The sequence below is a fragment of the Nannobrachium achirus genome, assembly GCF_963921795.1.
Source record: "Nannobrachium achirus genome assembly, chromosome: 9".
Lineage (NCBI taxonomy): Eukaryota > Metazoa > Chordata > Actinopteri > Myctophiformes > Myctophidae > Nannobrachium > Nannobrachium achirus.
In genome coordinates this window covers 61,288,698-61,314,848 of record NC_137818.1, presented here as the reverse complement: position 1 = coordinate 61,314,848, position 26,151 = coordinate 61,288,698, and the positions used below count along the sequence as shown (strand labels likewise).

General features: G+C 42.1%; 2 protein-coding genes across 2 annotated transcripts; both read right to left on the bottom strand.

Annotated features, from left to right (window-relative positions):
* Positions 1 to 651: 651 nt before the first annotated feature.
* mfsd2al2 (major facilitator superfamily domain containing 2a-like 2) lies at positions 652 to 22,078 on the bottom strand (the record flags this gene model as incomplete). Its single annotated transcript, XM_080732956.1, has 13 exons — positions 652 to 826; positions 1,401 to 1,544; positions 4,751 to 4,863; positions 6,323 to 6,406; positions 6,539 to 6,622; positions 10,455 to 10,576; positions 11,790 to 11,880; positions 14,472 to 14,653; positions 15,842 to 15,920; positions 18,347 to 18,479; positions 19,301 to 19,425; positions 21,684 to 21,803; positions 21,992 to 22,078. The coding sequence occupies 13 exons, from the start codon at positions 22,076 to 22,078 to the stop codon at positions 652 to 654; spliced, it is 1,539 nt and encodes a 512-aa protein (XP_080589082.1).
* Positions 22,079 to 23,911: 1,833 nt separating this feature from the next.
* Positions 23,912 to 25,777, bottom strand: fam110a (family with sequence similarity 110 member A; the record flags this gene model as incomplete). Its single annotated transcript, XM_080732955.1, has 2 exons — positions 23,912 to 24,698; positions 25,226 to 25,777. The coding sequence occupies 2 exons, from the start codon at positions 25,775 to 25,777 to the stop codon at positions 23,925 to 23,927; spliced, it is 1,326 nt and encodes a 441-aa protein (XP_080589081.1). The 3' UTR covers positions 23,912 to 23,924.
* Between the last annotated feature and the right edge of the window lie 374 nt (positions 25,778 to 26,151).

The window sequence follows — 26,151 nt, the reverse complement described above, 5'->3', positions numbered from 1 at the left end:
CACTCATAGACGTGCTGTGTTCTACAGAAGAGCCTTTTGACAAGTAATTCAACTCAGCTGAATATTTGTGATTGCTGTAGTTGTGACGATGTGGCAACGATTTTGATCTGTGCAAGGTACCAGTCTTCGTGGCTGGATGTGACTTTAGATTTCGTTTCATATTTGACTTCCCACTCTTCCCACTGGACTGTGGTTGCAGCTGTGCCCTCTCCTCTGGTAGAGATGCAACTTCTGGTCTTGAGGAAGAAGAAACAACATGTTTGTTATGGTCATTATTAACATATGCGGATTACATACACACAGACAGACTCACAGAGACTTCTCGTATTTATAGATAGATATTAACACATTGTTAGATGATTAAGAATTTTGCTAAATGATCATTCTAACCACTTGAATCGTAGCGTCCCTATTCTTGAGCAAACAGTCTGTGAAAATACCCAATCTACAAGCTCACAACCCGACATGTTGTGAGATTGTAGATCGGCTATTTTGATATTAGATATTAGAGGGAAATAATGGCTGAACTACAGCTACGTCAACTACGTAGTATATCAACCACTGAAACCATTATCTTTTCAGGACAGAAACATGGCATGACAGACATGTTCATAGTGTATAAATCTAAATCTAAGCTCAAGCAGAACAAACTCACTGGGTTGTGGTCAGTTGTGTCTGGACCTGTTGTCTTTCATTGATCGGATAGAAATGGAAGAAGACCAATCCAACCAACAGCAGCACGATGGACACCGGCGAGAACAGTATAATCAGAGCCAGCACGACACTGTCGCCCGCGTCACATGATCCAGCTCTGTAGCCCGCAAAGCTGCAGGGCAGGAGAACACAAGACTCAGCTACACACGGATCAAGTAGGCATACACGTGATTTAAGCCTAAACCAGTGGTTCTCAACCTTTTCAGGCCACAACCCCCAAAATAATCATATTTGAACTGGGGACCCCCACCCTGACGAGCACTAAGAGTTGAGGAATTACATTTTGTATAACACAGTTCTATTGTGAAAATAGCAGATCTACATGCTCACAACGCCTCGCAACGCGAGTCGTTGTGAGCATGTAGATCGTCTATTTTCACAATTTCTGCCTCTAGAGGTATTAAAAAGTCTTGAATTGTCACTTAAGAAACATGTAGATACCCTGCACATTTGTGTAGGGTATTGTTTACTGTACTGTTTACTGTTGAGTGAGAAAACTATGTTGCACATTAAGTTAATCATCTGGGGACCCCCCAAAAGAATGTGGGGACCCCCCTGGGGGTCCCGACCCACAGGTTGAGAACCACTGGCCTAAACTATACTCCGTCAATGGCAAAAAAATGACAGTGTCGCTGGCAAACACAATCGCGTCTTATCGGCTAGTGACCCCGTTAAGCTTGACTCACTGCAATGCCAGGGTTGAAATTCCAACAGACAGGCCCCCTCCAAGCTTCTGGCAAAAGGAATAACAGGAGAAAAATAGCGGCTCCAGGTCCTGGCAGGAGGGGTTCTTCTTGGCAAAGTCATCTATAACATCTGGCAGCATGGACCTAAATGCAGATTAGCGGGCAAATCAGATTTCAACCAGAAAGCAACCGCACAATTATTCTCAAACTTTTCAATTTCAAGGAATCCCAGTTCAATATGTATCAGGCCACAGATTTATGTATTAGGGCACGGATTAGTAGGCCCCCCCATTTGATATGATTTTTGTCTCTGGGCTTCCAATCTATACTAACGTAACGTCGTAACATAACTCAGTCCTGAGAGTGTACAAATGGAACCCAAATGGACAAATAAGGTCCCATTTGGTTCCTAACTCTAATTTAGCTTGGCAGTGGGCAGGGACGTGCTGGCCATTGGGAAAAGCGGGACAACTCCAGAACAGCCGGTTCATTCCCGGCCGGTCCAGGCCGCCCATTAGGAAAAAAATAAAAATAAAATGTCGGCCTTCGTTCCATTTTGGGGGCTGGCGGCCAACAAAGTAAATCGTCACTGTCGGGCAGAAAATCTCCAAGTTTCAAATTTGTACATTTTTGAGCGGTGGTCACAACGCTCCTATACGTGGCGGTGTGTGTGGGTATGTCTGTCTGTCTGTCTCCGTCCGTGTCTGTATGTAGCCTACAGTACCTTTTATGACCACACATGTTAAGGGAGGGGCGCTGTTGTTCAGGATAGGCCAGGCACACTCACACACACACGTTCACACACACACACACACACACACGTTCACACACACACACACACACACACACACACACACACACACACACACACACACACACACACACACACACACACACACACACACACACACACACACACACACACACACACACAGGGGGAGGGGAGGGGGGGTCTCACACACACACACACACACACACACACACACACACACACACACACACACACACACACACACACAGGGGGAGGGGAGGGGGGGTCTCACACACACACACACACACACACACACACACACACACACACACACACACACACACACCACGACCACCGCTCAGTTCACACGGGTGTGATTTTCTTCACAAAGCAAAGCCCTGCTTCATCATACAAGGCCGTCGCTCAAAAGTAGTGAAAACAGCAGATCTACAAGCACACAACGCCTCGCACCGCGAGGCGTTGTGTGCTTGTAGATTGGCTGTTTTCACTAGTTTAAATCATTTTTAAAATGATAAATACAAAATGATAAATACAAAACAAACGACAAGGTTTCCAACCGACAACAACGAAATATAACTCATGTATTTGGCCCACTGGCTTGTCACTTGTCATTATCTGAAATGGCAAATCTTTGAGTAGCAGCAGCAGCGCTATAGAGAGATCTCTCTCTCTCTATTGCCCACAATGAGGGCCTCTCCAACTTTCTTTCCCAGGCTGAATCAGGGGCCCAGCATGTCCCTGGCAGTGGGCACTAGCTGGAACCCCCTCAAGAACCAGTAGTACAACAGCATAACAGTCACACACTTATGTTAAATGTTCCATTTATATAGCTCCTTTATCCAAAGAGCTTTACAACGTGAATCACATTCACTCATTCACACACATATTCACACACTGATGGTGGAGGCAACCATGCAAGGCACCGACCTGCTCATCAGGAGCAGTTAGTGGTTCAGTGTCTTGCTCAAGGTCACTTCGACACAGAGAACCTTCCCATTCCCTAGCGGCTGCTCTGCTGTACCTCCCGAGGCACTGCCACAACATGCTTAGAAGGCTTAGAAGGACTGACCACCTGACAAAATAGATCTGTCATTCCTCAGACAGCCTTCCGGGCAGCATAGACTAGAGTCCATGTGAAACATGCATGGGCAGAATTGTGCTTTGAGTCTAATTCGGGCAGACAGGGGCCCTTAACACAGAGGTAGAAAGTAATTAAGTACATATACTCAAGTAGTGTGCTTATTGCTTAAGTACAATTTTGAAGTAATTTTACTTTACCTGAATATTTCAATTTTTTTACTCCACCATATACATCTCAGGCAAATATTGCACTTTTTACTCCACTACAATTGTCAGCTTTAGTCACTAGTAACTTTGCAGATTGATGCCCCATTTGCAGCTCATAACTATTTTCTAAAAGAAAACACATTTTTAGCCCAAGAAATGTTTTTCATGCAAAACAAATGCTTGCAATGGATTCAATCTACTATTACATTCCTCTTAGAGCCGCATCCCACTTCCAAGCCCATTCACGCCCACTTCAACTCATAGGTAGGTGCTAGAACGTAAGGAATACCGCCCATAACTCTATCATTGGCCCCCCGTTGCCATGGTGACCGCCGTCCATTGGCTCGTATTCCCAGCTATGGGACCGGCGGATCCAATTTCGACCGAGGGGGGCGTAGCCAGAACACACACACACACACACACACACACACACACACACACACACACACACACACACACACACACAAAAATAGCTAATAGTTAGCTCACAACTTTCCACTTTTCTCTTTCACCTCAATCGCAGTAACATCCGTATACACCACTTGGCTAGGACTGATCACGTGGCACACGGAGTTCTTAACCGGAAGTGCGTCCGGCGGTCAAATATGTCCGACCGGAAACGTGCGCTGCGCTACAATAGTTCCGCCACAATAGTTCCCCCCCCCAAAAAATTATTATTTTATTTATTTTATTTTATTTTATTATTTATTTTTTTTTACTTTTTTGGGCCCAAACTTTTACCTCATATAAAAAAAAAATAAGCTCAATGCTGTCAGGCGGTCAGCATGACTGTATATATAGACAACATTTTAGGCCAATAAAAAAACAATATACCAAATTTCATACTTAAAGGAGCTATAGTCAACTTTTTCATTGTAGGTGTACATCCTAGTCTACAGACTAGGATGTAAACAAAGTACGGGCCCTGTAAATGTAAACAAAGGGCCAAAATGATTATTTTATCATTATTTTACGCTTTTTGTGGTCATTTTTTAATTGAAACACATATATGAAGCTTATTTTTTTATAAAATATTTTCGAAACATTATTTTTATTTTAGCATCCGTTTTTCAAGAAAAAGTTGACTATAGCTCCTTTAAGCCAACTAAGGCCTGTTGGCAGCCGGACTACTTCTACTCAAGTAACATTTTAAATACAGGCCTTTTACAGATTATTTCTACACTTTAGTACTGCTACTTTTACTTGAGTAAAACAGCCTGCATGCTTGTTCCACCACTGCTAGAAAGCAGGGCATCTCTGCACTCTCCGTGTCCTTTGATTGCTGACTCACCAGGGGAGTAAAAAGAGGGTGGCCAGGCTGCATCCCATCAGCACACACATCATCATGAAGACTGGCAGGTTAGTGGGCATGCAGGCGATAACTATCACTGCAGGAATGAAGACCTACAGGACACATAGTACAGAGGATAATACAAAGTTTGGTACCACCCAAGGTTTTCTTCTTCTTCGTACATGTCTCTAGTTTATATTTTGGTATGATAACCCTTTCTGAGAAGTAGCTTAATTGATGTTATCACCCGCTAGAGTCGGTGTCCCATTAACTTTACATTACAGGGAAAAAAAGGTAAAAAAATAATCTGCTTTAAGTAGCATATCAGGGGTCAAACTAGGGGTTTTTCATGATTCTGAATCCATTGCAAGCATCTGTTTTGCACGAAAAACATTCCTTGCTCTAAAAACGACGGTTTAGTGGTTTGAAAAAGGGATGAAAAGTGATGAGTCATCACGTTTCACACATTTGAGGGGGCCGTTTTAGCCCAAGGAATGTTTTTTTGTGCAAAACAGATGCTTGCAATGGATTCAGAATCATGAAAAACCCCTAGTTTGACCCCTCATAAATTATTTTTTTTACCTTTTTTTTACCTGTAATGTAAAGTTAATGGGACACAGACTCTAGCCGGGTGATAACATCATTAAGCTACTTCTCAGAAAGGGTTATCATACCAAAATATAAACTAGAGACATGTAGGAAGACAAAAATGTAAAAAAAAACGTTACCAATTTGTGAAAATATCAGTATTAGCCCCTGGTCTAACATAAACACATCCATCACACACACGCAATAGGGCTGGGCAATACTGTATAACAGGGGTCTTCAACGTTTTCAGGCCAAGGACCCCTTAGTCGAGAGAGAGATGAGCCAGGGACCCCCACAACCCATAGATACCATATAGTTTCATTGTTTGACGGCACTATCATGTCAATTTGTGTTTTCAGATATTTAACCACTTGAGCTGTCAATACCTAATACATTTGACCTTTCACACTGCACTTAGTTTGCCCTTTAAGTACCTTTGCCCTTTTCCCCTCTACACCAAACCTCTTTTGCCGAAAATAGCTGATCTACAAGCTCACAACGCCTCGCAGCGCGAGGCGTTGTGAGCTTGTAGATCTGCTATTTTTGGCTAAAGTTCTCAGAATATGGACGCTAGGTTCAAATCGTTAATATAAAAAAGGGGAAAAAAAGTTTCTATCACACAAAGATTTGGAGGACCCCTTGTAGTAACTCTGAGGACCCCCTCGGGGTCCCGGACCCCCTGTTGAAGACCCCTGCTGTATAATATTATATCAAATATTATTATTGTGATATGTCTTAAACGTTTTTTTTCCCCCCAGTGTTAAGCAATTGATTAGCCAGATTTCATACTTTTTACGTGTCAACACTTTAAACATTTATCGTCTCAATATTGATAGAGGTAGGCCTATTTGCTCAAAATATTGTAATATTTAATTTAGCATATTTTCCAACAGGCAATGTGGAGAAAATGGAACTAAAAATAAAATGCATTTAATGTGCTGTATTATTGTACAAGCAGTAGATCTTCCATGTTTGCTTGCTTACTGATAGCCCAACGATAACTGTGGTCTTCTTGCCGATCCGTATGAGAACTGCTTGCCATAGTGGAAGTGCTATGCAGGCGGTAGCCTATAAAAAGGATTTGCATTGTTTTATTATTATCTTTTTTATTTAATAAAATCCACAATGAGTTTGTAAAGCTTTGTAATTAATAGAAGCAGACTGTATTCTTCAGTGTAACTTGTGAAAACATCATCTCACCAGAAGAACCAATAGAAGGTGTTTGAACTGAGCCCCCAGGCCAGCTGCATGAGTGCAGAACAGTGCAAAGTTACCCAAGGACATCTGAGATGAGGCAGAAATAAATGACAACTATTAATGTTCCTGCCACAGAGTAGCGAAGCAGCGGGTCCAGAGACAGAGTAGTCAGGGAATTTTAATAAAACCCTGGGAATAAATTCCTTACCAAACAATTTCTTCACCAATGTGTTCGTAAAGGTGTCTAGTAACATACCTAACAAAGATTGAAATTCAACATCCCTAGAAAAATATTTGACAGCTAGGGTGATTCAGGGTCTCATTCACTTACTATGCATTGTATAAGGGAAAGAATCACTCCAAAAAAGATGCTTTAATTAGCATGTTAGGGGTCTAACTAGGTGTTTTTAATTATTCTGAATCCATTGCAAGCATTTGTTTTGCATGAAAAACATTCCTTGGGCCAAAATCAGATGCAAAAAAACGATGGTTTAGTGATGAGTCATCACTTTTCACAAGGTGTATGGCAGGGGTCCTCAAATACAAATCTTGAAGGTCCACAAATATTATTTTGAAACAGGTCCGGGTCCGGGGAAAAAATTAAACAATATATATATATATATATATATATATATATATATATATATATATATATATATATATATATATATATATATATATATTTATATTCGCTTATTTTTATTATGTCGGTCAATCTTAAATAGTAGGCTAAGATACAAAAAAGTACCAACCAGGGGTTGACACTATGGTCTCAGAGGCACTTGTCCGTCTGGTAAGTACAGGTCATGTTCTACTTGCCCTCAGTCATGGCCACTTGCCCTCATTATTGTTCATCTTACATAATTAGGGATCCCTTTCTTAACTTTTTTTTGTAGTTTGTCGATGCAGTAATGGTCTTTTACCGTTTCTTTATTTATTAAAAGGGTCCTTAAATTATGACTTGACTGTCATCTGGGCTGGGGACTCCTCCAAAATCATTTGGGGGCCTTACTTGATTGAAGAGAAACAACCCATTAAAGCAGGGAGAACAGAATGAGCAGAGATATTTTGCGCTAGTGATATGAAAACAAGGTGTCGCGCGTCAGAGACAAAGCGGCTCGTGGCTCACTCTTGAGTTGAGTACAGCGTGCGGCTCGCTGTCGCTGCATATCCATGCAGAAAGAGAGGCAGCTGTCACGGGCCGGGGCCGTCGTAGCTCTGGTCCATAGCGTTAGTGGAGTTAGGGAGAACTCCATTAACGCTATGGACCAGAGCTAGAGCCGTCGGGACGTGGCACGTCGCGACAAACTCTGGAGATAAGATTACAATCCTGCAAACGTATCCACGTTGATGATGTTTTGCGTGAATGAAACGCCACTGATGTATAACTAGTTGCATTTTTGGTAGCTGAAGCTACTGCTGCTGTTGTGCTCCGTCAACTTCCGCGGTCTGTGGTAACAGCGGTAACAGCCTATCAGCGGCAGCGCATCGTTGTCAGAGATGACAGCCCATAATAATCTGTTGCCCGGCATCAGCCAATCAGCGTCTCTCTCTCTCTCTCTCTCTCTCTCTCTCTCTCTCTCTCTCTCTCTCTCTCTCTCTCTCTCTCTCTCTCTCTCTCACACACACACACAGCGCATGCAATGAAAGTGAATGAATACAATGAGAAGTGGAAATGAGATATTTTTCCGTTTTTTTTCTTTTTACTATAATTCGTCCTGGGTCCGGTCGGCGGTGCCTCGCGGTCCGGACATGGACCGCGGTCCGCCTATTGAGGACCCCTGGTGTATGGGATCCATTTTTGGACCAAGGAATGTTTTTCGTGCAAAACAAATGTTTGCAATGGATTCAGAATAATTAAAAACACCTAGTTAGACCCCTCACATCCCACTTAAAGCATATTTTTGGGAGTGATTTTTTCCCTTATAGTGCAGTGTATAGTAAGTGAATGAGACCCAGAATTACCCTAGCTGTCAAACATTTTGCTAGGGATGTTGAATTTCAATCTTTGTTAGATATGTTACTAGACACCTTTATGAACACATTGGTGAAGAAACTGTTTGGTAAGAAATTTATTCCCAGATTTGACAGGTATTCTGCTAATTTTCCCTGACTAGGGGCAGAATTACAGAAGTGCTTTACCCCTATAAAGCACTTTAATCAAAGAACAAGGAACATGAACATGTCCAGCATAGGCCTACAGGCTGACATGAAACACAGACATTAGGGCGGGGCAACATGACAAAATCAAAATCACGATTATTTCAAACTTTTCCCTCGATTACAAAATGAACATGGTTGCTCAGACAAATTGGTTTAGTCGATTACAAGAACTCTATTCGAATTTTGTTGTGTCGATTTGTTGATATATATAAGAAAAGGGGAGAAAATGCTTCTAAATGATACGATACGCCTAAGTCAGTCATTTGTTTTAAACGTCGGTTTCATTATATTTTTGGTTAATAATTGCCCGTGGCTCCAACAGACATTCTGGAACACTGATGAGATGACACATTGGAAAATGAGACGTTGAATCTGACACACATTAAGAGAGCAGACATTCATAAATACACACCGGGGAATGGATTACTCACGGGAGGAAGCACAGCTGGAGGTGACATGAACCAGAATTAACATGGAAACAAGAGGATTGGATAACAAGATGACTGGGGGGGGGGGGGGGGTGACAGGCAGGACATGGGACAAGATTGATGGGACGTGGTGAGTAGGGAACGACGACAGGCCGAGGCAGGGACACAAAAGCAAGAGTGCGCACATGCACACGCACGCACACGCACACGCGCACACACACACACACACACACACACACACACACACACACACACACGCACACGCACACATGCACACACATGCACACACACACACTGTTCCAAACTGAAATCCTTCCAAAATACATTATTAGATAGATAGAATTTCAAACCCACATTAAAAGTGAGAATAAAGTCTAAACTGAGCAAAGGCCAAGTGCGCTTCTGAGTGACAGTGGGAGAACGTATAGGTCATATAGTGGACTGGGGAGGAGAGTCACAAAAACACCCAAAGAAAACATAAAGTCCAAAAGAATCCAGACAGAAAGAAATTAAAAGTGTGAAACATACTGTACATGCAGGTACAATAAGCAATAACACAGAGTAAATACTTTTGCATCCTTTGTGTGATATGTTGTTATTAATCCCACTAATAGTAGAATGAATGTGTCAGACTCAATACAGCCTAATTTACGCTCTGTCATATGACGGTGTTGCATAGCGAAAATAGCTGACCTGCACAAGCTCACAAAGTGTCACGGCTGTGACGCTTTTTGAGCTTGTAGGTCGGCTATTTTCGGCACGCCACGACGCGGCCATATACGACAAAGTATAAATCCAGGGGCGTCAATTGGGTATGGCAGGGGTATGCAGCTGCCATACCGTGGGTCCAGGGGGGAGAATACAAGTTACTTTCAAATATAAATCCATGAATGTCTCCTTGTCTATCTGTGCTGGTTATGTTGTTAAATTACATTAAAATAACTACAAATGCAAAATTTAACAAGGTATTATAATTATATTCTCCACACTTTTATTATCCCTATCTTGACTGAATAGTATATTCCCAGGTTCGCAGGTCAGCTGCACAGGTGCAATTCATTATTGTTAATTGTGGCACGTTTACTGTATTATGCCAAGTTTAGCTGCACTTGAACAACTGTTCCAGACTGCCATATCCAGCCCAAGAAACCATAGACATTTTTTGGGGAAAAAATAGAATGTGCTTCTTAAAATAAATGTCATGCCTGTTGCTAAGGTATGGCAACATCATGACTGGTGTCTTGCACGCGCGCACCAGTCATGTTGCCATACCTTACCTTTTTCTGAACTGACGCTACTGTATAAATCAGGCGTAGAATGTACGTTACCTGGAATGCGAGGGCGCTGAAGACAAAACCAAGGACCAGTCGTTGATAAGGAACGTGGAACAGCAGCATCTTGAGGGAGGTGAAATAAGACAACTGCACTTTCTCTTGTGAACAGACCGGGGCTGAAGATAAAAACAAAATTAAATTAAATTAAATCCAAAATCATGTAGTAGTGGGACTGAGTTACTAGGGCCCAAGGTGGAGGGACCTTAATTATTTTATACTTTAGATATTGAAAAATAGTAGATATACAAGCTCACAGCGTGGCACCGAGTGCCGCGCTGCGAGCTTGTAGATCTGCTATGTGAAAATATGTGCAAATCTTTGAACATATGTATTTTCTAAGTGAACATTTGTAACTCAAATTTTGCTTATGGGGGGCCCCTGAAACTAAATATTTTGAGATGGGGGTCTGTGGCCAAAACATATCATTTTGGGGGTCCTTCACGTGAAAATGTTTGAGCACCACTGACAAAGAAACATAGGTTTTTCAAAAAACCTTAGAAGGATTTGAAATATTCAAAGACCTTTTTTCACGATTTAAAAAAACAAAAGTGCCGCGCTGCGAGCTTGTTTATCTGCTATTTTTTAATAGTTAAAACTTGTGAATGGATCCTTGTACCCAGGGCCCAGAATTTGGTGCGACACCCTTGGAAAGCATCAAACAACAAACATAATAGTACAGGGGATAATACACATTTTGGTACCACCCAAGGTAACAGTAAAACTTTTGGATTTTCTTCTTCCTACATGTCTCTAGTTTATATTTTGGTATGATAACCCTTTCTGAGAAGTAGCTTAATTGATGTTATCACCCGCTAGAGTCGGTGTCCAATTAACTTTACATTACAGGGAAAAAAAGCTAAAAAATAATCAGCTTTATGTAGCATATGAGGGGTCAAACTAGGGATTTTTCATGATTCTGAATCCATTGCAAGCATATGTTTTGCACGAAAAACATTCCTTGCGCTAAAAACGACGGTTTAGAGGTTTGAAAAAGGGATGAAAAGTGATGAAACATCACTGTTTTCACACATTTGAGGGGGCCGTTTTAGCCCAAGGAATGTTTTTTTGTGCAAAACAGATGCTTGCAATGGATTCAGAAGCATGAAAAATCCCTAGTTTGACCCCTCATATGCTACATAAAGCTGATTATTTTTTACCTTTTTTTCCCTGTAATGTAAAGTTAATGGGACATCGACTCTAGCGGGTGATAACCTCAATTAAGCTACTTCTCAGAAAGGGTTATCACCTTGGGTGGTACCAATTTGTGAAAATATCAGTATTATCCCCTGGTCTATAACAACTATGAAGGAATGTTTACAGTGGACTCACCCTGATGCTCCTTGACCCCGAGGAAGACGAGCAGACTGCAGAGGAAGAACAACGCGCCCATGACCAGAGCAGAGGTCAGGAAAGCCCTTTTCTGCACAGTCAAAATCCTGAGTGTGAATTTAACTCTGAGAATGTACACGCTCAGTCTCAGTGTTAATTTAACTCTGTGTACAAATGGACTCTCAAGAGTTAAAATGAACACTCATTTTACAGTGTGAAATAACAAAACACACACACACACACACACACACACACACACACATGTGTGCACGTGCGCGCGCACACACATACACACACGCACGCACACACACACATCACAGATGCCCTATCACCTGCCTAAAATAACAACTGCTCTTCTAGCATTGATCCAGCTCAGTAATCATCTCATATTATATTTTATATATAACTAGAGTATACACTAAAAACCTGTTTAATGTGAAGTTAGACAATTTATCCAAATGTATCTACTGTTATTAATCATTATTTCAATGTCTATTAAAATGTCCCTGCCATTTAAATTGTCTCTTTCTCACATGCAGTGTAATGCATTACACACCTAGTTTTGAGCTATAATACAATTACCACAATGCTGTTACGTGTCATGTCAACTCTATTTAATAACCTTTCTCTGAGAAGCCGCAAACTTGCTGTGCGACTGCGTTCACGTGCACCTGTGTGCACATACATGTTCACGTGCACCTGTGTGCACAATACACATACATGCATAGCATACACACAGGTTCAACAATGCTTTTGTTGAGGTAAGAAAAGTAAATTATAGGGTAACCAGATATCCCTGTGACTGCTATGCTAAAGGACGTGCTAAAGCAATGCTGTTGGACTGCTGGGGAAAGTGTTCATCTTAGGAGAGTTTACAGCCAAGGTTACACAGTAAAATCCTCAGTGTTGATTCACCAATCTGTCACTCAGGAGTGTACAAATGTAACCGACCAATAGTCTGGCTGCCCCTGAGGTGCGGTATGAAATGTGTTATATCGTGTTTTTTTTTTCTTTTCTTTTTTCTTTTGCCTAAAATATTGTACATACAGTCATGAGTCCACCTGCTGACCGCCTGTCAGCATTGAGCAATTTCTTTTATCGGGGGTAAAGGTTTGGGGCCCATCACTTACTATACACTATACTATAAAGGAAAGAAATACCCCCAAAACATCTGCTTCAAGTAGCATGTGAGGGGTCAAACTAGTGGGTTTTTAATGATTCTGAATCCATTGCAAGCATTTGTTTGGCATGAAAAACATTCCTTGGGCTAAAAACAGCCGCACAAAACTATGGTTTAGTGATGAGTCATCACTTTTCACAATTTTGTGTGGGGCGTTTTTAGCCTCGTTTTAAGCTTAATGATGACAGGCGGTCAGCAGGTGGTTTCATGAATTTATATACTGTATATAGACAACATTTTAGGCCAATAAAAAAACCATATACCAAATTTCATACTTAAAGGACAACTCCTCCCTAAAACACGTCTAGGGTCATTTTCCTACTTAGATTGATCCAAAAAGACTGTCCATGGGGTCTATTAGGCACAAATGCCCATGTTGTCCAGTTTCCCCAGCAGAACCCAGCAGCTCTCATAGCATAACGGAGCCTATAAGCCTATTGCTTTTACACGATTTGTTGTGGTTAAAAGTTTTTTTATTTTTCATGAATGTGTTACCAGTTGTCATTACAAACACATCCATGCCATCGTTGTCCCACAAAAGTCATCACACACTGCTAAAACGATGTTATGCTTTTATGTGTTTTGCCAAGTCCCGGAAAAGACACGCTGTGATTGGCCAGTACAGTCACTTTGATTGGCAGTTGTGCCGAATGCTCACCCCAAAACATGATTTATGAGATTGTGGTGGCTTGTGTGAGACAACCAAGGCATGGATGTGTTTGTAATAACAACTCGTAACACATTCATGAAAAAAGAAATCACTTTTGACCGCAACAAATAGTGTAAAAGTGATAGGCTTATAAGCTCCATTCTATGCTATGAGAGCTGCTGGGTTCTGCTGGGGAAACTGGACAACAGGGGCATTTGTGCCTAATAGACCCCATGGACAGTCTTTTTGGATCAATATAAATAGGAAAATTAGCCTAGAAGTGATTTAGGGCGGAGTTGTCCTTTAAGCCAACTAAGGCCTGTTGGCAGCCGGACTACAATATGGGTCCATTTGGTTACGTTTAGGTAACCCTGACGAGCACTAAGAGTTTGGGAATTACATTTAGCATAACACGGTTCTATTGTGAAAATAGCCGATCTACATGCTCACAACGTCTTGTGTTGCGAGGCATTGTGAGCATGTAGATCTGCTATTCTCACAATTTCTGCCGTTAATATTTGACAACATGGCCAATGTTAAATTTTTCATTTTAGAGGTAGCCTATTAAAAGGGTCTTAAAAGTCCTTAAATTGTCACTTTGGAAATGTGCAGAATGCAGATACCCTCTCTATACACTTAAAATGTAAGTTGGTTTGTTTACTGTTGAGTGAGAAAACAATGTTGCGCATTAAGTTAATCATCTGGGGACCCCTCAAAATAATTTGGGGACCGCCCTAGGGGTTCCGACCCACAGGTTGAGAACCACTGGTTTACTGTCCCTCCAGTAATCTGCAGTGACCAGGTTCCTGGCTGAATTTGAACTAAGCGGCATGTATTGTATTAACATCAATACCGTGCCCTCTAGTGAAGCGCTGTGTGTTGCCGGTAAAGCTGGAGTTTGGAACATTCCCTGACTCTGGATCGGTTGTTGTTGTTGTTGTTGACACGCCCCCTCTCTCTCTGCGTTGTACACGGCAACAACCTCAGCCTGGATCAGTGAGGCCACCAGCATCGCCACCATTTCCACGCCCATCCCTGTCAATGAGAGGCAGGGGGGAGAAGCAAGCAATGTATGCCAGATCACTCATAATTAGGGGTGCAACAGTTAATTAAGACACAGAACGGGTACACATTATTGTGTATCATTATTTTATGCTTTATACTATTGAAAAATAGCAGATATACAAGCTCACAGCGCGGCACCGAGTGCCGCGCTGCGAGCTTGTAGATCTGCTATTTTTGAAGAATTTGAATTTTGACCCAATTCTATAAGTGTCTTTTGAATCCTTCTAAGATTTTTTTGAAAAACCTTTGATTCTATGTCAGCAATCTGGCTAGCCGTCGTCAAAGAAAAGGTCCTTTTCACTTAACTGGAGCTCAGTTAGTCTGTTCTTAAGAGATAACTATGTCAGTGGTTCTCAAACCTTTTCATGTGAAGGACCCCCAAAATGATATGTATTTGGCCACGGACCCCCATCTCAAAATATCTAGTTCCAGGGACCCCCCAGAAGCAAAATTCGAGTTACAAACGTTCGTTTTGAAAATACATATATTCAAAGATTTGCACACATTTTCACGACTTTTTCAAAAATAGCAGATCTACAAGCTTGTAGATCTGTTATTTTTCACTGGTTAAAGCATTCAATAATTCTAGGCCTAAATGCGTTTTAATCAAAGAATCGATTTAATTGATTATAAAGAATAATCAATAATCGATAATTTAAGGAAATAATCAATTATTATATCAGTTCCAAAATAGAGAAAAGAGACGATCTACAAGCTCACGATGCGCTGCGCTGCAGATTGGCTATTTTCACAGCAGGACACCGTTGTGCAACAAGTGTCAAATAAGTAACCAGAAACTGGTCATCATCAGTACATGCCCTGATGATGACCAGTTTCTGGTCGAAACATGTCGGTTTTTAACACAATGAAATAAAGCTGTTCCTCCTTTTTAAACTTGAGTACCTGGATCACTTTTTTCTTTTTTGATGACTTGATCCCGTCGATCCAAGAGCACCTTTATACTCGTTTTTACTATTATATTCTCTGACGAGCACCTGGTTTCTCTCTCTCTCTCTGAATTAAGTAAAACATCAATTTAGTTAAATATATTTAAAAAAAAAACAGCCCTATTCTCTGATTAAACGGTTTGTATAAAATGTCAGGCTTCATTGACTGACCGACAGACAGACAGAGGAGGTCTTACTGTACAGTACTTACTGTACGCTGTGGCGGAATCTCTGTCTCTCTGGTCTCCACCCAGGAACATGTTCAGAGAGAGGTAGGGCACGTTGTAACACTGTTAATGGATGGAGAGAGATACATGTTCATTTAAAGGCTATGGTAAAGTGATATGGTTTGGGTTAAAATAAAACAAAACACTCTTTGTTGAAAGGTTAAAGTAATCATTTCTATAGAGTGTTCAGTAACAACTCTGTCTCTCCAGATATTCCCGGAGGGTTGCCAATTTCAGGATATATATATCTGCATCCAGTTTTTTTTGTCTGTTCATTTCTTTGTGTCAGTACTTCCAATTTTACTTATTGTGGGCTCGCCTGAAAGGCGAGAACACTATGTTATGTTATCCTCATTATTGCCAGACCCATGAAATGGGTAGGCCTACATAAGCAAATGTCGGTCTGTCCGGGTTTTCTATATAAAGGGTATATATGATGATGACATGATGATGACATGCCTACAAAAGGCATGATGTCATAAATGATGATGACAGACAGGGGGTCTGGCACAACCAGGTTGACCTGGTCTAGTTTATATAGTGAGTTCCGCCGCATATTTCCGCCGCAGACAGTACAAAGGCAGGGCCCTTAGCCAATCTGGGAGTGGTGTTAGCTGGAGTATTGGTTGAGCTTCACATGACAGTTTGCAAGCTGCAGAGTATAGTCATGAGCGAGCCCACAATGTTTCATAGGAACAGTATTCCTAGTGTATACTGTATTTGTACACTTTTAGAGTTACAAGCGGCTGAACACTGAGGATTTTAGAGGGTGTTGTTACAGTTAATGGATGGCGAGGTAAAACTCAGGGTACCACAGTCGCCATGGTGACGGTGCCAGGGAGCAAGAGAGATTGTCCTGGGAATGTTATTTAAAAGAAGAACGTGTCACCATGTTGACATGGAGAGGAACAAAAAGATGACAGGTTGCATATTGAGGTACATGTTTGCCAGACCCATGAAATGGGTAGGCCTACATAAGCAAATGTCTGTCCGGGTTTTCTATATAAAGGGTATATATGATGATGACATGATGATGACATGCCTACAAAAGGCATGATGTCATAAATGATGATGACAGACAGGGGGTTGGCAGAACCGGGGTCTGGCACAACCAGGTTGACCTGGTCTAGTTTTTTTTAAATGAGGTTGTCTTGTCACCAGGCCTGGAATTTCGTCATTTTAGGGGCAAGGCCACTTGGACTTTGGTGTTGTCCATTTTTTGAGGGCACAAAGGCCAAATGCCAGGGCAGGGAGGCCATCATATAAAACAAGATTTTAGTCCATTGAAAGAATTTGTAGAATTTAAGGCTTAGGGATGATAACCTAATATGCAGTGAAATAGATAAATGATGGTATTTGCAATCTGAACCATGTTCAGCCCTGCACCAATCAAAGTCACTGGATTGGTTTAAAGATTCCCCCGTCTCAGGGGAGTTAAGATTTCTGAATCTCAACAAAAGACACTGGTGTCTACATGACAAGAAAGGGCAAAGAGACACTGGTGTCTACTGTCTACATATTGACAAGAAAGAGACAGAGGAGAAATTGATACAGTCAGCTGGGGCATTAAGGCCACTGTGGCATCAGGTCATGCCATTGGTTGGAGGGGCACAAGGCCAAACTGAGGGGTAACGGCAGCCATGGCCTTCATGGCCTCCCTGAGATTTCTGCCCTGCTTGTCACACATAAATTTGACCATAAATTTGACCAGAAATCTTTAGCCAAAAATAGCAGATCTACAAGCTCACCACGCCTCGCGCTGCGAGGCGTGGTGAGCTTGTAGATCGGCTATTTTCAGCAAAGAGCTTTGGTGTAGAGGGAAAAAGAGCACACTGAGTACGGAGGGAAAGGCCAAGTTTATTAAGTATTGATGGTGCAAGTGGCCTGAAAACGTTGAAGACCCCTGTATTAATGGTTCACGTGACGCACCGCACTCAAATTCCTCTCTCTTTGTACGCACCTTGGACATGTAAAGAATTGGGAAGACGCCTCAGGGCGACATGCAACCTCGCCCTTTATTCTTGTATTCTTATATATCGGACCAGTTACCCATATATAGTACATCCCTTTTATGCCTATACATGGAGATCCCTGTCTGAACCAGCCACACAGATATGGGCTGTCTTCCTCCATATATGGGCATTCCCATATGAAGTCCTGTTAAATATGGGCTTAATCTTGATGACATCATGGATCTCCATATATGGGCATAAAAGGGATTCTGTTAGAGTGGTTCCCATGACTTCACAAAATACAATATCATTTATGGAACCTCCTTTGAATACTTGAACCCAATACTTAAATAGAAATCTTGCAAATCCTGTGGAATGAATATAAATAAGTTAAAAAAAACCTGCTTGAAAATATCTTCATGCATGCAGCATGGGGGAAAAAATGAGGAAAAGAGGTAGATTGATGTAAGGAGGCAAGGCAGTATGGAAGTAAAGGAAAGCACAATGGAAGGAAGGAGGGAATTAAGCAGCCCTTACACTCATGAGGGTCTCGAACAGACAGGCTGCAGTGAGGAACCATGGGACGGAGACATCGTGGGACATGTTGCCACGAGGCAGGAACCACATCAGCATGTAGGACAGAACGGTAAAAGGCGTGGACAGAATCACCCTGCGTCAGGGACGTGCACACATAGACATGAAAGGGGGCTCGAGCCCCTGCCCTTTTATCCATCTGTAAAAAAAGTGCCCTCCCCAGACCATGAATGCAGTTTTTACTATGGTGAAAGAAATGCAAATGCCCTCTTTTCATGCCATACCTGAAGGCAGCATTCAAGAGAATTGCCTTGTCCAAACTCTGCTGAACTTGAATGCATCATCTTATGTTGAAAGAATAGCCCTCATTGTGTAGAAATCCATGCCGTACACCACATCTCCAGTATTGCCTTTTTTATGCTTAGTTTAGTGTTATAAAAATATTGTGTTATCACATATTGAAAATTGCAGGCCTCCAAGCTCACAACGCGCCGTGCGACACGCTGTGAGCTTGGAGGTCGGCAATTTTCAATGTTTTCACCAAAAGGCCCTTTTAGAAATGTCAGCCCCTGAACCTCTAACATTCTCTGCACGTCCCTGCCCTGCATCACACACATTACAGTGCTCTGTTGCTCTCCACAATAACCTTGCCTTTTTTCCCAAACCTGAGGTACATCATCATCATAACTATTATATTTTCGGCTGGTCTTTTGTGCCTTCTTGGCTTTGTCATAATATCATATCAGTGAAGTTGTCACAACTTTGTGACAATGTCATAGTCCTGTCAAAAGCCATGTCCACCTGTAACATGTTTAGGATCATTTTTGTTTGGTCTGTCAAAAACCTGTAAAGGTTTAAATGAAATTACAGTTGAACAAAAGTGCTCTGTTGAATATAATGCTGGCGTCTTTAAATTTGCACTCAAAATGAAACGTATTCATTGGTTGCTCCACTCACCATGGCATGAGTTTACCAATGTGTGTCCATCTACTTCTGCTCACCAGGTATCCAACCAGTGAGTCAGTCACAGCGTCCCAGAACCGGCTCACAAACAGAATCATAGACGCATAGAAGGCTTCCATCTGAAAAACAATACAATAATCTTTGTTTATCTTCTCCTCTGCCTCTGTTTGCGCTGATGCTAAAATCAAACACCAGTGTTTTTCTTCAATTATGAATTGTTATTGGCCAACATCAATGTACATGCTTGGCAGAGGTGTAAAGTAACTAAGTACATTTACAGTATTATACTTAAAGGGGGCTTGTCACTTTAAGAATCCTCTTAAAAAACAAGTTAATAGTTTTATGATGTCATTGTGGGGATGCGCAATTATAAGCAAATCAAATTAATTGTCTGTATAGCCTGACTGTATGAGTACTTACTGTACTGGTCAGCTGTTGTAGGGGGGAGAGGGGCAGATGTGACATGAGCTTCAGACTGTTTCAGACCGTTTTCAGAGAAGCTCATGTCACAGTGTTATCTGCCCCTCAACCCCTTTAGGTGACAGTACCCCTTTAAGTACAATTTTGAGGTATTTGTTGTGACCGAAGATCGCAGTTTACTATGAGAAATGTCACAGCTTGTCCGAGTCTGTGTAGACGTGTATCCGTGTATCTCTGAAGGTCAGGCCTGGCACTGTGGTTCCCCTGACACATCACTGTGACATCACAGGTGATATCACAGGTGACATCACCTATGTAAAAGTCCATACATATATGGGTATTCCCCAGAATCCCTTTTATGCCCATATATGAAGATCCCTGATGTCATCGATATACATCACTGGCCAGATGGCCAAGACATGGCTCATATCTGTGTGGCTGGTTCAGATAGGGATCTCCATGTATGGTTTGTTGTGATGTCATGGGAACCACTCAAACAGTGTGCCCTTTAGGGCGAGGTCGCATGTCGCCCTGAGGTGTCTTACTAGTACTTTACTTAAAGGGGCACTCCACCACTTTTCAACCTATGTTCATATAATTGGTCCTCACTCAAAAATAGCTTTTCTTTTTTTTCTTTTTTTTTTTCTCAGAGGAGGGCTGTGGGCAGGTCAGAAACCCATAGTCTTGTGACATCATCGATTGCCAATCCAGCTTATAGAAACTGCAGGCTTTTTATTCCTGAAAAGTTGCAATTTTAAAGTGGAAGCCATTGTTCTCACGATAATAACAATCTAAATATTTTTTTCAAAAATATTGATTATTATTTTTTTTTTGAAAATGATGATGTCACAAGACGATGGATTCTGAACTTCCCACAGCTCTCCTAGGAGACTTGGACTGAGTAGAATTTTTTTTTGATATTTTATCATGAACATTAGTGAGGACCTATTATATGAAGACAGGTTGAAAAGTGGTGAACTACTCCTTTAAGTATTTCCAATTTCTGATAATATTGTACTTTTAATCCACTACATTTATTTGAAAGCTTTACATACATTAAAGGAGTAGTTCACCTCCAAAATGACTTTTTTTTTCCCTATCGATTACTCGCCCCATGGAGACATGAGTTCAATAATATTTTTTTTGTTTTTGTTGCATTCCTAAGCCAATAATTTGATTGTAATAAATGTACTCCCATTGATCCCGGATAGAGACCCAAATGCATTTGGGTCTCCATCCGGAATTAATGGGCCTACAAAGAGTCTCCTCAAATGATTGGCTTAGGAAAGCGTCACAAACTCATTTTTGGGGTGAACTACTCCTTTAAACACTTCAATCCTATACATTTTGGCCATATGAAAATAGCCAGCCAATCTACAAGAGTTTGCAGATCTGCTATTTTCAAAAGATTTTTATACATTTGAAAACTTTGCATTTTGATACCAATACATTTAGAGTACATTTTAAATTCCGTACTTTTACTTACAACATAGTATTTCTACATTTTAAGTAAAACATTTGAGTACTTTCTCCAACACTGATGCTTGGTCTCATTCATTTCCAACTGATATTTTAATGATTATGTAGATTTGACCTTGCCCATGACTGTACCTTGAAATGAAATGTAAGCATGGCAATTCCATTCAAATAATGTGTTTCTGTTTACTCTAAATTATTAGATATTAGATGATGGTTGCGGTCCTGAAATGTGTGTAGGCTACTGTCTTTGTACCTTCAAAGATATGGTGACACTGAAGGCTGTCACTAAAATAAGAAGTCCTGCTACTACATGTCAAGCCATGAACAGATGTGATATAACATTCTCTTCACTTTCCATGTATCTAAAGATTAAAAAGTGAATAAAGTGAAAGTCTATTTGTTCAAGGATTTTAATCTATTTGTAATGTAGTGTACTTTTACTCCTGTTGTTAAACTGTACGACAGCTTTACTTCTTACCTGAACAATATCCAGTAAGAAAATCTGAAGTGAGACGTTCATAGCAACTGTTGTTATCTGATATGGAACTCCACCCAGCCCATAGAACAGTTTAGTGGCCAAAGGGATGCCTGTTGTCCCCTGTATCACAACAAGGAAGATTTAATGGACCACATTTTAACCAGTTGAAATAACTTGTGTATCATTGTGTATTTTGAAACTTGAGCATAGTTCCACACAAAAATGTCAATCAACCTGCCGTACAGTGTCGCTTGCCAAACTAGCTTTAAGGTCCATGTAAACAATAATCTTTAATCTATAAATCTTACCTTCTGACACCGAGTTGTCTTGCACAGGTTCTGTAAGTTAATCTTTAAAGTTAGCAGGTGATCTCCAAAGGTCTTGAAACAACTCATCTTTATGAATGACTTGGAACAACTACTGGTACAAAAGTGATCTACTTGAAGCTTTTAAGGCAACAAGTGGTCTTTATACACAGGCACACACGCACTCACGCACATGCACACCAACCCTAATCCCTGTGGCAATTACAGTACGATCTGGTCAAACAGCATTTTTCAGAACACCTCCCACCTGCCTATAAGGTTCAATAGTTTGACATTTTAAGACTATAACACAAAACATGTACCCCTGAATGTTAATAGGTCTACTTAATTGTTTGATGTTTCTTCTATACTTCAATATAGATTTTATCTAGACAGTGCGAGTACATTGCAACATTGCATTTTTGTCCTCAGGGTAACAGACTGAGAATATAGCTGTTAATAATAAATAAATCACTTAGGGTCATAGACTGACAGAAGTGCTCCTGAAGAACACAAATGATTAAATACTTTGGAACTTTACGTTTTTACAGCTGCAGATATGTAAGAAGTTACCGTTTAAAACAGAGATCATCATCTATATGGACTGGCCTGACCTCTAGTGGATGGAAACTGACATTTCAATGTAAACTCAGTTGTTAATCAGATGCTGAACCTTTGTTAAAGAGTACTGGCAAGTGGTCTGGTAAGAGCAAAGAAATGTGATACTAATTAGTAACAAGCAACAAGTAGACATGAAACCGGTCATTCATCTAAATAACAACTCACTGGTTCTCAATCTCAATGTGAGCTACACAATATGACCATCACAGGTAAGAAAGGTTTGAAAATAACCTTATTTCTTGATTTACATTTTCTTTTTGATCAGTTCTCACACTTTACACTTTTCCTCTCCATCCATCTATAATGCAGTCTCTGAAGTGAGCTGGATCTCTGGGACCTACTGCGAACCGGATCCCATCGTTCATTTCAGAGCCGTTCAAAAGATTCGATTCGTTCGCGAACGTCCCATCTCTAGCTTGAACCCTTTTAATTCATAATCAATGATTCACAACAGAAGATGGCAACGATTCATCTGATACTTGTGCCATTAAATCTTTAATGTCACTCATTTAAAGACATCAAGTGATTTTCCTGACCGTGACATTCTAACAGCAGCAGAGTCAACGAAAACCTTTTGAAAATAGTCGACATAACATGGAACAAATATTTTAAGTCTTCCTCAGAATGACATAACACGATCAAGTATACACATTATTATTTATTTTTTTTACATTTCCCCCCTTACTATTTCAGAGGACCAAATGGCAATAAATAACCCTGGATTACCATGTTTGTGGTCAACAATATAGCTCAATTTATAAACAGCGTGATCATAAATTCTTATAGGACAACTTTAGTTTTTTACAACAAGGGTTCATATTTTAGATTGTAATTAGAGAAAAGAAAAAGTGAGTGTTAAAATGTTTTCATTTGCTTCGTTCTATTGTTTTATTGCGTTTACCGTGCCAAAATGTGGGGCATGCGTACGCATGGGGGCATGCGTACAAGTGGCTAAATATGTCTTTTTAGACACAATAAGCCAGCAGTTTCTTTATTGCTATTTACAGTAACACTACTAGTCCCCATAAGTCACATCCAACCATGAAAGGTTGCGTCGTATCTTGGGAATGGGCTTATTCTGTGTAAAATTACATATTTAGCCACTTGTACGCATGCCCCCAGTCACTGAAATAAGAATCTCTAAAACAATAGAAATAATTTTAACACTCATCTTTTATTTTCTTTAATTACAATCTAAAATATGAACCCTTGTTGTAAAAAAACAAAGTTGTCCTTTAAGCTCTAACCCCCTAAGCCTCCCTTGTGCCGTACGCATCAGTATCATTAGTGTTTTAACAGGTAGCTTGTCATTAGACTACATGTTTGTGACCTTTGTGTTGTCCTTGGCCTGTCGGACTCCGTACAGCCATTTGATGACTCTCGCGTTTCTCTCGATGACAGACACGCCGTAGGGAACGCGCTCTGTGACGTCGCCGTCGTCTTCCCCGCCGTTGTCGCCGCCCTCCTCCCTGTCGGAGCCGCCGCACTCCGACCCCGGGGCGCTGGCGCTCCGGAAACGCGCCAGAGACACAATGTCGGAACTGGCCTTGGTCAAGTCCTGCATCTCGGACGGGTCCAGGCCGCACAGGCTGAAGAAGCGCTCCAGCTCCGTCCCCGCCCGGGAGTACCGCTCGCTCATGTCCGACTTAGACCGGGAGAGAGAGGGACGCTTCCTGGAGCTGGTGGAGGACAAGCGGGTGACGGCTGGGGAGGCGGGGGGCAGGACCGGCAGGGGAAGGGGAGGTGGGGCCGGGGCCGAGGAGGCGGAGGCGTCGACCGGACTGGAGGCGTCGACCGGGCTAGAGGCAGGGTGGTCCGTTTTGGGGGGAGCAGAAACAGGTTTCAGAGGAGAAGGACCGGGCGACTTCCTGGGGTAGAAAAGATGTTGGTTCGAATTGGCCGGGCGGAGTGGAGACTGCGGGAACAAGGACATGGGCTGAAGAGGCTGTCGGATGTACCGCGGCGGCCTGCAGGGAGGCGTTGTCCGCGCCGGTCGCGCCTGAGGCATGACGTCCACCCTGCGCACCGTCACCGCTGCCGGAGAACCGGGACTCTCTGCCTTGGACGGACCGGAGGCTTTCAACCTCACCTAGGGGCGGGCGATATGGAAAAATACAATATCACGATATTTTCCATGCAAGCTATATCACGATACATGATTTCATCACGATTCTTTTTTCAAATTGGTTTTCATGGTTATTTTTCAAGTTACTTGACAAAAACTAGACTCTCTGGGTTCCTTTTGGGAGCTCTAAATTGAACTTTACAAATGTAACTCTGACAGTATACAAATGAAACCAAATGGACCCGTAAGGGTCCATTTGGTTTCATTTGTATACTGTCAGAGTTAAGTGGAGACCTTGACAATTTAAAGTTTGTGAACTACTGATTTAGACCAATTCTACAATGAATCTCTGTATTAACGATTAAACAGGATTTTAACTACTGATTTAGACCAATTCTACAATGGATCTCTGTATTAACGATTAAACAGGATTTTTTACAAGGCTCCCTCATTGTATCACGATATATACGATACCTCCGATAAGGCATATCGCGGAGACATTGTATCGTCTCAACGATAATTATCACCGCATCGCCCACCCCTAACCTCACCTTGGCTGGACTGGACCAGTCTGGACCCGGGGGAGGAGGACCCGGCCTCTCCTCTCCCTGCCCGGCGTCGTCCAGATCCGTGCTGGTGAAACTTCTCGTGGTGGCGGTGGAGGCGGTGGTGCAGTTAGAGGCCAGCGCGTCCTCCGAGGTTACCGTCGAAGAGGTGGAGAGGTGAGCGCTCACGTCGTTCACGTCGTTGATCAGGTTACTGAGGTGCGCCAGGTTGAAAGGGACGTTGCCTTGCTGCGCGTTCTGTTGCGTGGGGGTCTTTCTGGTGGGCCGCATGGCCGCGTTGGCCGTGACCGGGGGCTTGCGCATAACCGGAGGTCTGATCGGCTGCTGCTTGGAGAGCGCGACTGGACTCTTGACGTATTTCGCCTTGTCCGCCTCCAGCCTTTCCACCGCACTCTGCCTTGGTCTCTCCGCTGCCGCCGGGCTCTGCCGGTAGAATTCCGGCCCTACTGGACCCTTGGGACGCAGGCGCGGGGGCGTAGCGAGGGCTGCGGTCCTCAGCGGTCGCCCCAGTAGAGGCTGGACGCTCTCCACAGGCATCCCGGCGGGGATTGGGAACTTTTTCGATTTGTCCCGGTTCACACTTTGGTTTCTGAAGCTTTGTCTTCAGCCACTCTGGAATGAACAGACCTCACTTTGTGCTGCAGATGTGAAATAGCGTCACTTCATTGTTCTCTCATAAACAGCTGTGTGTCATTCTTGGGTAGATATTAGCCTCCTGGCAGCGCTCACATGAACTCAAGTGCTCTGACATTTGCACTTCCTGTGAGAGAGAGGGGGAAAAAGAGAGACACTGCTTTAACCCATTTAGAACGGGTACACCATATTGTGTATCATTATTTTATGCTTTAACTATTGAAAAATAGCAGATCTACAAGCTCACAGCGCGGCACCGAGTGCTGCGCTGCGAGCGT